The 12,772-nt window shown below is 48.9% G+C and overlaps 2 protein-coding genes across 14 annotated transcripts in view; both read right to left on the bottom strand.

The window, feature by feature from the left end:
* Positions 1 to 12,772, bottom strand: part of GULP1 (GULP PTB domain containing engulfment adaptor 1) — a 369,257-nt gene that overhangs the window by 250,968 nt on the left and 105,517 nt on the right. The window lies entirely within an intron of this gene.
* LOC142830207 (uncharacterized) lies at positions 7,261 to 12,771 on the bottom strand. Its single transcript, XM_075933775.1, has 2 exons — positions 11,148 to 12,771; positions 7,261 to 10,960 (listed from the first exon to the last, which is right to left on the bottom strand). The coding sequence occupies exons 1-2, from the start codon at positions 11,695 to 11,697 to the stop codon at positions 10,368 to 10,370; spliced, it is 1,143 nt and encodes a 380-aa protein (XP_075789890.1). The 5' UTR covers positions 11,698 to 12,771; the 3' UTR covers positions 7,261 to 10,367.

Genomic DNA, 12,772 nt, shown 5'->3' with positions numbered 1-12,772 from the left:
TTTCCGGCAAAGCCCCGAGCCGGAAAAAAGCAGCAGCCACGTTCATGCAAATGCCGCGGGGAAAATTTAAATCCCCGCAGCATTTGCAATTCCGACTTGTCTCATTAGCATCCCTTTTCCGGAAAAGGGTGCCAATGTAGACACAGCCAATGTAAACAAAGAATTTTACCAAGTTTTTTAGGGGCCAAATACAATGTTAGTGTTAGGGGAGGCAGTGACTTCTGACCCCATCTTTTCAACAAAACAATGTATAAAGTATTTAACAAAGGCAAATGAGCAAGGACAAATAGAAACTGATCATGTGATGATACGTTTTCTCTGAAAACCTGTGAAAATGGCTATTTGATGCCTTCATCTAGCAATAGGCAATGTAGGCTAGTGTGTGGGCCACATGAGCAGCCCTCCAGCTCAGTGATCCACAAGATTATTGTAACCAAGACAGTATCTGGTAGAAGGTAGTTTTGCTAACTGTGTTTGCATACCTAGAATTGGAGGTGCATGTCAGTTGAACCATAGTAGCACTCTGAATGGATGCAGAGGGAGCACACAGGTCTCACAGTCAATGTCATGTTAATAAGCATACACATCACTTCATATGCATGTCACTCTGGTAATACAAGTAGGGGAAAAAACCTGCATGGACGGAAACTAGAGGACTCTGGCTACCTTGCACAGGGGCGAGAGTAAACAAAATGTCTCCTGGGTCACATACAGAACCTCAATGGATTGCTTGCTGCCCTTGGGCTGCAAGTTGTCAATTGTTGCCTTAATCCATGTTTTTCTTTTAAAAATAGAAAACATCCAACTCACTATCCATTGTGGGTGGGTGAGGCTTAATGAGTGAGCCTGTCAAAGTCTCTTCACTCATATTCCTCAGCACCCATGCTGACAGACTACATCTGCAGCTAGATCACAAACAGCTGACCCTCCTCCCACCAAGATTGTGTTTCTTCCCTGACACAGCTTCCAGCAGAAAGAAGATCAAGAAAGAACAAGTTGGTCTCCCCAAAAGAAGCTGACTGAAAAGGTAAGCAGTTGGGTTGGGGAGGAGGCTGCACGGGTAGGCTACGTCTACACTGGCCCCTTTTCCGGAAGGGGCATGTAAATTTCACCAGTCGTCGTAGGGAAATCCGCGAGGGATTTAAATATCCCCCGCGGCATTTAAATAAAAATGTCCGCCGCTTTTTTTCCGGCTTTTAAAAAAGCCGGAAAAGAGCGTCTACACTGGCCCCGATCCTCCGGAAAAAGCGCCCTTCAAAGTAGGAATAAGCGCCCTTCAAAGTAGGAATAAGACCCTCCGGAAAAGGGCGCTTTTTCCGGAGGATCGGGGCCAGTGTAGATGCTCTTTTCCGGCTTTTTTAAAAGCCGGAAAAAAAGCGGCGGACATTTTTATTTAAATGCCGCGGGGGATATTTAAATCCCCCGCGGATTTCCCTACGACGACTGGTGAAATTTACATGCCCCTTCCGGAAAAGGGGCCAGTGTAGACGTAGCCAAGGTGAAAAAAGGAGGCTGGAGATTGTCTCAACCAGCAATCCACTCAAAGCCAGCAGGCTGAGAACATAAAAAACAGGAACTGCTCTGGAGAGGTTTAATATGGGAGAAATATGGCTGGAGAGACATTTCAGACACTAAGAATATTGTGGGGAGGAATTACTAAAGTGGCATAAGGCAAAAGGACAGCGAGGAGAAATCTCAGTCAAATAATAAAGGTTTGCCCGCTGATCAAAGACAACATTTGTCAATGCTCACAGCAACAACTGTGCCAGGATGTTACAAATAACTTCAAAGACAATTTAAGTACCTTCATTTTGAAAAATCAGAGGGAAACATATTACAATAGGCTTTAGGAATTTGTATCACCTTTAAAATAATTTGTCATCAAGTTTTGCCATTTGTATACTACAATACACATGGTTTTATTATAACAATGCACAAGATCATAACCTACAATATAAGCACACCTTTACCATTTTTTTCAACTCTGTCAAAGATAATGGAAAATACAAACATGAAGCATTATCCTTCTAGATCAGTGGTCCCCAACCTTTACAGCCTGCCGGGCGCCAAGGGGCGTGGCCGTTCGCCTGCGGGGCGCCAGGGGGTGGGTGGCTCCCCCCATAGCCACGTGATCGGGGGTGGCCCCCGCAAGCGCCACGCTCCCGGGGCCAGCCCCCCCCTGCAAGCGCCGCACACCGGTGCCCTCTCCTCCCCTAAGTGCTGCGTGCCCGGGCCGGCGTTCTCCCGCCGCGCGCCTGGGGCTGGCGCCCCCCTCCTCCCCCCGCAGGCACCGCGCGCCCGGGGCCGGCGGTCCCTCCCCCCCGCAGGCGCCATGCGCCCGGGGCCGGCGCTCCTCCTAAGCGCCACGCGCCCGGGGCCGGCGCCCCCCCCCCCCTCCAAGCGCCGCGCTCCCGGGGCACGAGCAGCCAATTCATGGCGCTCCCGGGCCGGCGCTTACTATGCGCCCGGGCCGGCTCCAGCACAGCGCATGCTCCACGTGCCCAGGGCCAGGCCAGCCCCGAGCACTTGGCGGGCACACAAAAATGGCCCCGCGGGTGCCATGGCGCCCGTGGGCACCGTGTTGGGGACCACTGTTCTAGATTGTCACAGCCTCAGAAAAAGTTTCATTGCCTTTATCTAGTCCATTGTTTTAATCACTGATCAGAGATTATTGCAAAGACATTATGGTGCATCAAATCTGAATATGTTTGTATATTATATAATTTGAAGTATGAGGAAAAAAATCTGATTTACATAAAGCATATTCACCAAGTGGAAAACAAAAACAAATACACTATAACCTATAATCAGTCATTGAACTATTATTATTAAGCATTGCCCTATACTGACTTAATAAGTTCAAAGCCAAATCCTGTCTGCTTTACATACGTGAGAAGCCTTATGAAAATCAACGGGACTGTTATAATGTGCCACAGAATATGATCACCAGTCTGTTGCAAGTTGTACCAGTTTCTGGGTCCCACACACATCCACATTGGTCTGGGTAAAGTATAGTCACTGTTTTTAGCTTTGGTGATCTATACTATCTAGCAGAGTTGTTGACTAGAGTCCCACAACTTGAATTTGAGTCTAACTTAAGTCGCCTAGGTGACTCGACTCGGGTTCAATGTTTGTGACTTGAGACTCGACTTGAGACTTGCTAATTTTGTTAAATCGACTTAGTGAAAAAACTGTCTGAAAATGCCAATATTGATGGCTTGTACAAAAGTGACTTGACATTTTTTAAATTAAGACTTGAGACTCAACTTGGACTTGACAATGACGACTTGAAGACAACACTGCTATCTAGACATACTCCCAGGCTCTGACCTCATTTCTGACATCCATGTTTGGAATACAGTGCATTGATGCACTGCCATTCTAGACCCTAAAAATCAACATGTGACGCACTGTTAGCCACCCAGTAGATCACATAGGGCATGTCAATACTAGGAACTTATTCTGAAATAACTTATTTTGAAATAATAACTACCAAAGTCATCTGAAGAAGTGGGCTGGGCCCACGAAAGCTCATGATACCATCTACAAAATACAGGACTATGTAGCACTTTAAAGACTAACAAGATGGTTTATTAGATGATGAGCTTTCGTGGGCCAGACCCACTTCCTCAGATCAAATAGTGGAAGAAAATAGTCACAACCATATATACCAAAGGATACAATTAAAAAAAATGAACACATATGAAAAGGACAAATCAAATTTCAGAACAGAAGGAGGGTGTGGAGGGGTGGGGGGAAAGGTAAATGTCTCTGAGCTAATGGTATTAGAGGTGATAATTGGGGAAGCTATCTTTGTAATGGGTAAGATAGCTAGAGTCTTTGTTGAGCCCCCCGCGTAGAGTGTCGAATTTTAGCATGAATGACAGTTCAGAGGATTCCCTTTCAAGAGCAGATTTAAAAGGCTTCTGAAGCAGGATGCAGGTAATTAAGTCGTTGAGACAGTGTCCTTTCTGGTTGAAATGGCAAGAAACTGTTTTTTCTTTGTGATCCTGTCTAATATCTGTTTTGTGGGCATTGATCCTTTGGCAAAGTGTCTGAGACGTTTGTCCAATGTACAAAGCAGATGGATACTTTCAGCACATGATAGCATAAATTATATTTCTGGATGAGCAGGAATATGTGTTCTTGAGCTTATAACTCACTTGGTTAGGCCCAATAATGGTATCAGCAGAGTGAATATGTGGACAAAGCTGGCAACGGGGTTTGTTGCAAGGGAAGGTACCAGGGTTGGTATTAGTGTGGTATGTCCTGTGGTTGTTGGTAAGAATCATCTTGAGGTTAGGTGGTTGTCTATAGGAGACTATGGGTATGTCTCCCAGAGCCTCTTGGAGTTTAGTATCCTGTTCCAGTATAGGCTGTAGTTTATTGATAATGTGTTGGACAGGTTTAAGTTGGGGGCTGTAGGTGATGACAAGTGGTGTTCTATTGTTGGTTTTCTTCCATTATTTGATCTGAGGAAGTAGGTCTGGCTCACGAAAGCTCATCATCTAATAAACCATCTGGTTAGTCTTTAAAGTGCTACATAGTCCTGTATTTTGTTTCAACTACGCCAGACTAACACGGCTACATTTCTATCACTATACCATCTACATGTTTTGTTAGTCTATAAAGTGCTACCAGACCAGTTTTTGTTTTTTACGTTTATTTTGAAATAGCACATCCACATTACAGGGAAGTCTCAAAATTAGTCTGAGGCCAGCTCCCTTAATGGGTTGCACTACCGCAATGTAGAGCCCCAAGAAGCACTGGGGAGTAATTACTCTGAATGACTTTGGTATGTAGTTATTTTGAAATAGCAGCAGTGGAGTATCCACACCACTGCTATTTTGAAATAAGTGTTATTCCTCACGGAAAGCAGGAGTTATTATTTCAAAATAACCAGCCAGTTATTTCAAAATAATGGACTTGGTAGTATGGATGCTCCGCTTGTTATTTCAAAATAAAGGGAGTTATTTTTAAATAATTTAAAAATCACTCCCTATTGTAGACCAAGGCATAGAGTCCTCCAGAGCTCCACCTAAGCTGTGAGCATTCTGGTGCTCTAGTTAGCCCCTTTTGGAACTTCTTAATCATGACCTATTTTTAAAAACACTTGGAAGTTCAAATATTTGACAGTAACTCAACATCCTGAGACACTCCCTTCCCCTAGTCTGATCTCAATCATTACATGACACCAACCTTGTCTGCATTTAAGGCTAGGCAGAATTCCTTTTATCCTCCCTGAAAGACCACTTTTCATGTAGCTATGTTTGGTCCCTTTTATATAGCATAGAATCTTCATAGCATCTCTCTTCCGTGCCATATGCTCTAGATGGGAATCTCCAGTCCCCTACAAGTTGGAAAACCTCTATTCCATGAGTATTGGCCAAAAGTTTGCTCGTTCAAAATGGATGGCCCCAGACTGCTGCCATGGCTTCTTTGTGATAGGTTCAATAATATTTTTCTCAGTAAGGCGATGACCTGGAACGCATTACAATAAGCAGCCCTCAAGAAAATTTAGAGGTGTGTTCAACTTATAGTACAAGATGGAAATCATAATTCCATATAGACAAAGCCCACTCACATGAATATGGTTAACACAATTTAGCCCCCAGGGATTTATTTTCATATTTTCAAGCACAATTTCATTATTTTATGTTACTTTCCTTAACATAAGAACATAAGAACAGCCGTACTGGGTCAAGCCAAAGGTCCATCTAGCCCAGTATCCTGTCTACCGACAGTGGCCAGCACCAGGTGCCCCAGAGAGGGTGGACCGAAGACAATGATCAAGCGATTTGTCTCCTGCCATCCCTCTCCAGCCTCTGACAAACAGAGGCCAAGGACACCATTTTATCCCCTGGCTAATAGACTTTTATGGACCTAACCTCCATGAAATTATCTAGCTTCTCTTTAAACTCTAGCATAGTCCTAGCCTTCACAGCCTTCTCTGGCAAGGAGTTCCACAGGTTGACTACACGCTGTGTGAAGAAGAACTTTCTTTTATTAGTTTTAAACCTGCTCCCCATTAATTTCATTTGGTGTCCTCTAGTTCTTCTCTTAAGGGAACTAATAAATAACTTTTCTTTATTCACCCTCTCCACACCTCTCATGATTTTATATACCTCTATCATATCCCCCCTCAGTCTTATCTTTTCTAAACTGAAAAGTTCCAGTCGCTTTAACCTCTCCTCATATGGACCCGTTCCAAACCCCTAATCATTTTAGTTGCCCTTTTCTGAACCCTTTCCAAGGCCAAAATATCTTTTTTGAAGTGAGGAGACCACATCTGTACACAGTATTCCAGATGTGGGCGTACCATAGTTTTATACAGGGGCAGTAAGATATTCTGGGTCTTATTTTCTATCCCTTTCCTAATAATTCCTAGCATCCTATTTGCCTTTTTGACCGCTGCTGCACACTGTGTGGAAGTTTTCAGAGAACTGTCCACGATAACTCCAAGATCCCTTTCCTGATTTGTTGTAGCCAAATTAGCCCCCCATCATACTGTACGTATAGTTGGGGTTATTTTTCCCAATGTGCATTACTTTACACTTATCCACATTACATTTCATTTGCCATTTTGTTGCCCAATCACTCAGTTTGGTGAGATCTTCTTGGAGTCCCTCACATTCTGCTTCTGTCTTGACTATCCTAAACAGTTTTGTATCATCTGCAAACTTTACTACCTCACTGCTTACCCCTTTCTCCAGATCATTTATGAATAAGTTGAAAAGAATTGGTCCCAGGACTGACCCTTGGGGGACACCACTAGTTACCCCTCTCCAATCTGAAAATTTACCATTTATTCCTACCCTTTGTTTCCTGTCTTTTAACCAGTTCTCAATCCAAGAAAGGACCTTCCCTCTTATCCCATGGCCATGTAATTTACACAAGAGCCTTTCGTGAGGGACCTTGTCAAAGGCTTTCTGAAAATCCAAGTATACTATATCTACTGGGTCCCCCTTGTCCGCATGTTTGTTAACCCCTCCAAAGAACTCTAAGGGTATGTCTACGCTACCCCGCTAGTACGAACTAGCGGGGTAATGTATGCATACCGAACGTGCAAATGAAGCCCGGGATTTGAATTTCCCGGGCTTTATTTGCATAAGCCGGCCGGCGCCATTTTTAAATGCCGGCTTGTTCGAACCCCGTGCCGCGCGGCTACACGCGGCACGGGGTTCGAACAAGCCGGCATTTAAAAATGGCGCCGGCTGGCTTATGCAAATAAAGCCCGGGAAATTCAAATCCCGGGCTTCATTTGCACGTTCGGTATGCATACATTACCCCGCTAGTTCGCACTAGCGGGGTAGTGTAGACATACCCTAATAGATTAGTAAGACAGGATTTCCCTTTACAGAAACCATGTTGACTTTTGTCCAACAAATTATGTTCTTCTACATGCTTCACAATTTTATTCTTTACTATTGTTTCGACTAACTTGCCCAGTACTGAAGTTAGACTTACCGGTCTGTAATTGCCAGGATCGCCTCTAGAGCCCTTTTTAAATATTGGTGTCATGTTGGCTACCTTCCAGTCATTAGGTACAGAAGCTGATTTAAAGGATAGGTTACAAACCACAGATAATAGTTCAGCAATTTCCCATTTGAGTTCTTTTAGAACCCTTGGATGAATGCCATCTGGTCCTGGAGATTTGTTAACATTAAGTTTTTCTATTTGTTCCAAAACCTCCTCTAATGACACTTCAATCTGGGACAGTTCCTCAGATTCATCACCCACAAAGGACAGTGCAGATTCAGGAATCTCCCCAACGTCCTCAGCTGTGAAGACTGAAGCAAAGAAATCATTTAGATTCTCCGCAATGGCTTTATCGTCCTTGATTGCTCCTTTTATAGCTCGATCATCTATGGGACCCACAGGTTTTTTAGCAGGCTTCCTGCTTCTAATGTACTTAAAAACATTTGGTTATTTCTTTTTGAGTTTTTGGCTAGCTGTTCCTCAAAATCTTTTTTTGCTTTTATTACATTTTTACACTTGATTTCACAGGACCCTCCAGCAAAAGGATAATAGATACACAACTTTTATCACTGCAGCTTATATAATTTTTGATCAAGAAAATAGTCTTGATCTTTCTAACTCCAAACTTGAAAATTCACCCATTGATATTTAAAGTTATAAAAACAATAGTATTTCATTTCAGGATATAACTTCTAGGTTATCTTCCAGGGACTGTGATATACAATATTCTCTCTTGAAACTTCTAAACAAACATTCAAAATCAAATGCCTTAAGGAAGCCTAATACTTTATCTCCTGTATGGCAAGGGGCATTGAAGAAGATCTCTGCTCTTTTCATATGTGCCTCTATCTCTTCAGTGTAACTGTTATAGAGGAACACAGGCTTTTGCAACAAGAGACTCTCCTTTCGCTGAAATCAATGGGGGTACGTCTACACTACAGCGCTAATTCGAACTAACTTAGTTCGAATTAGTTAATGCGAACTAAGCTAATTCGAACTAGTGCGTCTAGAACTAAAAACTAGTTCGAATTAGCATTTTGCTAATTCGAACTAGTGCGTCCACACTGATTGGACGCAGAGGGGCATTTAAGGGCAGCTGAAACCGGTTGTGGCAGGGCATCAGGTCAGTAGTTGCTTTGTGTGGCTGCTGTCTGAGGCTATCTGAGGCTCGAGCTTAAAGGGACCCCCCCTGGACAGCCGGTTCTCAGCTTTTCCTGCTTGCTTGCCAACCTCGCCGAGGGACAGCAAAGCGTTGGTCTCTGTGCCCGTCTGTGTCGGTGCTTCCCTTCGGGGGGGCCGCCGCAGGTGGCAACATGGAGCCACAGCACGCCCTGCACCTTCTGGTGCACTTTCTGGACTTGCTGCTGCAAGCCTGCCAGCAATGGCTCGACGCTGCCTGGCACCACCTGGTGAACGTCAGCCCCCTGCCTCTCCGCCTGGCCGCCCTGGGGGCCGTGGAGGAGCCGCGGCGGCGCCCCGGCAATGGCGTGCCCTGGCACCGGCGTGCCCCGCCGCGTCTGGCGTCTGGACACCAGCACCGACTGGTGGGACCGCATTGTCCTGGAGTGCTGGGAGGACCGACAGTGGACCCAGAACTTCAGGATGAGGAGGGACACCTTCCTGGAGCTCTGCGAGTGGCTCGCCCCTGCCCTGCAAAGAAGGGACACTCGCATGAGACCCGCCATCCCCCTCCAGAAGGGGGTGGCCATCGCCCTCTGGAAGCTCTCCACGCCGGACAGCTACCGATCCGTCGGGAACCAGTTCGGTGTGGGGAGATCCACCGTCGGAGCGGTGCTCATGCAGGTATGGCACTCGTCGGCCACCGAGCCGGGGAGGAGGGGGGCTGCGAGGAGGGGATGGTCCGCCCCAGGGACAAAGGGGGGGCGGGAGGAGGCGAAAGCGCCCTGCACCGGAGGGGTCGGTCTGTCCCGGCCGTACTACACGCTGCCAGGGGGGTTGCTTCTGGGAGTGGGGCGCGGGGCACTGCCAGGGCACGCACGCTCCCAGCCACCCGGGTGCCCCACTGTTTGGCGCTTTGCTGTGTCTCTCTCCGCAGGTGGTCAAGGCCATCAACCGGGTGCTGCTCCGCAGGATGGTCCGCCTCGCCGACCCTGACGCCGTCATCCGGGGATTCGGCGCCCTCGGCTTTCCCAACTGCGGGGGGCCATCGACGGGACGCACATCCCCATTCCTGCCCCGGAACACCAGGTGTCCCGGTACGTCAACAGAAAGGGGTACTTCTCCGTGATCCTGCAGGCCGTGTGTGACCACCGGGGCCAGTTCACGGACATTAATGTAGGCTGGTCCGGCAAAGCACACGACGCCCGGGTGTACCGCAACTCCTCCGTGTGCCAGCAGCTGCAGGACGGGACCTTCTTCCCCGACCGCCACATCAGGGATGGGGACGTGGACATGCCCGTGTGCCTGGTGGGGGATGCCGCCTACCCACTGCAGCCCTGGCTCATGAAGCCCTACACGGGGCACCTCAATCCCTCCCGCCAGGCCTTCAATGCCAGGCTGACCAGGGCCCGCATCGTGGTGGAGGGGGCCTTCGGGCGACTGAAAGCCCGCTTTCGATGCCTCCTCACCCGTCTGGACCTGGCCGAGCACAACATCCCTCCCGTGGTGGAGCCATGTTGTGTGCTCCACAATTTGTGTGAGCGGAAGGGGGAGGCTTTCCTGCCAGCCTGGATGGCTGAGGCTGACCGCATGGCTGGACACTACGGTCAGCCCCGCACCACCGCCATCCGGGAAGCCCAGCGGGGGGCCGTCCGGATCCGGTAAGCCCTACGGGAGAGCTTTCTGGTGGAGGAGGAGGAGGACTGACCTCTCTCTGCATGCCCCACTGGGGCCTTCTTCCACCCTACCCCCCTTCCCCTTTCCCCTCCCTACCTACTGTACAATAAAGACACCTGTTTTTGAAACAAAAACGTCTGTTTATTGAACATAACTGGGTGTGGGAAGGGAGGAATGAAGGTGGGAGAGAGGAGGGGGAAACCTGGGACGAGGGAGCTGGAAGGGAAGGGGAGGGAAGGGAGGAAGGGAAAGGAAAGCTCAGGGGTGGGAGTCCGGCTGCCTCTCCCGTCTCGCCACACTGCGGGTCCGGGGGCGTCGGTGGGAAATGGTTGTGGGGGGGGCAGGAGGGACAGGGGGTGTGGAGGAAGCAGGAGCGGAAGCAGGAGCGGGAGCGGGGGGAGCAGGAGGGGGGAGCAGGGGGAGGAGGAAATGGGAACCGGTCCAGCAGGCTCTGGAGGTGGCCTCGCAGGGCACGGCCCTGCTCCTCCGGGCCTCCAGACTCCTATGGCGCAGCCTGAGGTCCTCCTGGACCCAGTGGTCCTGGAGACGGAGCTGTCGATCCAGGAACCGGAGGTGCCGCCTCTGGTAGTCCTCCTGGTTCCTGGCTGTCCTGCTTGCCCGGGCGCGGGCGACTGCTGCAGGCGGGGTGGTGTGCCCTGCAGTCCCAGGTGCTGCGGCTGTGGTGCTAGAAGACCAGCGGTCAATTACCCCAGGGGCCCAGGTGTGTGAAACCCAGCTCCCCTCTGCAAGACCAGGGCCCCTTCAGGATCCCCAGCTGCTGCTCCGTGGTGGGCAAGGCCCAGGCGCACGGTCCCGGGGCTCCCTCTCGCCCCAGCCCCCCGTACACATAAAGGGAACACGAGAGTACTCACACGTGGACGCCTCCCCGGCCTCAGACGACGCAGGCGAGCGGCTCTGTGGTGTGCCTCGGGGGTCCCGGGTCCTGGGCAGGCTGGCGGCAGGCTCCTGGCTCTCAGAGCTCTCTTCCTCCTCCTCTGTGTCCAGGAGCGGTCTCTCTGCCCCGGGGTCAATCACATCCCGGGGGGCAGGGATGGCATGAGCCCCCAGGAGGCGGTCCAGGGCGTGGAAGTGGGGGCAGGCCTCCGGGTCAGCCCCTGGCTGGTAGGCCCGGGAGTAGGACTGCCGCAAGTCCTTAATTTTCCAGCGCACCTGCTCCCGGCTGCGCTGGTGGCCCCTGGCGGCCAGGCTGGCAGCCATGTGGCTGTAGACGGCCGCGTTCCGGTGGCTAGTTCGGAGATCGTGGACATTGGAGGCTTCCCCCCAAACCTCGATGAGGTCCACGATCTCCGCATTTGACCAGGCGGGCGTCCGCCTTTTGCGCCCCCGGGCAGGCTCCTGGGAGCCGCCAGGCTGGTCCTGGGGAGCAGTGGAGGGCTGGGAGCCCTCGGATGGCTGGCTCATTGTGTGGCAGGTGCAGGCTGTGCAGGCACGGGTGCTTGCAGCCTTGCAACTGGCACAACGTGTGTAGCCAGCCCGTGGCCCTTTAAGGGCTCCGGGGTCGGGAAGGGGGCAATAGAGTTTCCCTGGTGTTGGCCAGAGTGGCCATCAGGGAAACCTGGGAAGCCTTAGCCTCCCACTAGTTCGAATTAAGGGTCTACACAGCCCTTAATTCGAATTAGCTAGTTCGAACTAGGCTTAATCCTCGTAAAATGAGGATTACCTAGTTCGAACTAAGCGCTCCGTTAGTTTGAATTAAGTTCGAACTAACGGAGCGCAAGTGTAGCGCCTAGGAAAGTTAGTTCGAACTAACGGACGCTAGTTCGAACTACCTTTGTAGTGTAGACATACCCTGGGAGATTTGCCTTTGACTTCAGCTGAAGTAGAATTGAACCAGTGGCACAAGGTACTCCTCTACACATGCAGAACTCTCTGTCTTACATAGAACTTGTACAGTTGTTGCTGAAGGAAGGTTTTGGCTTAGTTATTTTCTTATTGTTCTTGTCATGCATAATAATGCTGAACGTAGAGAACTTTAATTTCAGTAAATAAATAAATATATGAACATGCGGGATCTGATTTTGTGCTATATCAGCTTAAGAGGAAGAAAATGTGGCATTAAGCCAACTAGCAACATAAAGAAGTTACTTTATGGCTTAGAATTTGGCTCACTCAGTTAAACTCTGACCCCACTCAAGGCAATGGAGGAGAGAGGTTTCCAGTGACTTCAGTGAAGTCAGGGTTTCACCCATTATTTCAACACTTCTTACTATGCTTTATGAGTTTTGAATTGCTTTCTATTATATTTATTATATTTTTTCAAGTTGTTGAGATCAATGTTTAGCAGAAGTGATCAACTCGGGAATGAACTGGTAGATTATAGAGTTGGTCACTATTTGAATGAAGCAAATTAATTATCCATTTTATTCCTCAACAGCTGACTGTCAAAGTCACTTCACCGAATGTGAGCCAATGGTAAGCTTACTCATTTGCTGCATAAATCAGTTGACTTGCAAAGGAAATAAAGTTAAATTCAGAG

This window comes from Pelodiscus sinensis, chromosome 7 (assembly GCF_049634645.1).
Source record: "Pelodiscus sinensis isolate JC-2024 chromosome 7, ASM4963464v1, whole genome shotgun sequence".
NCBI lineage: Eukaryota > Metazoa > Chordata > Testudines > Trionychidae > Pelodiscus > Pelodiscus sinensis.
Note: the sequence above shows the minus strand (reverse complement) of the source record. Positions and strands in the feature narration are given on the sequence as shown.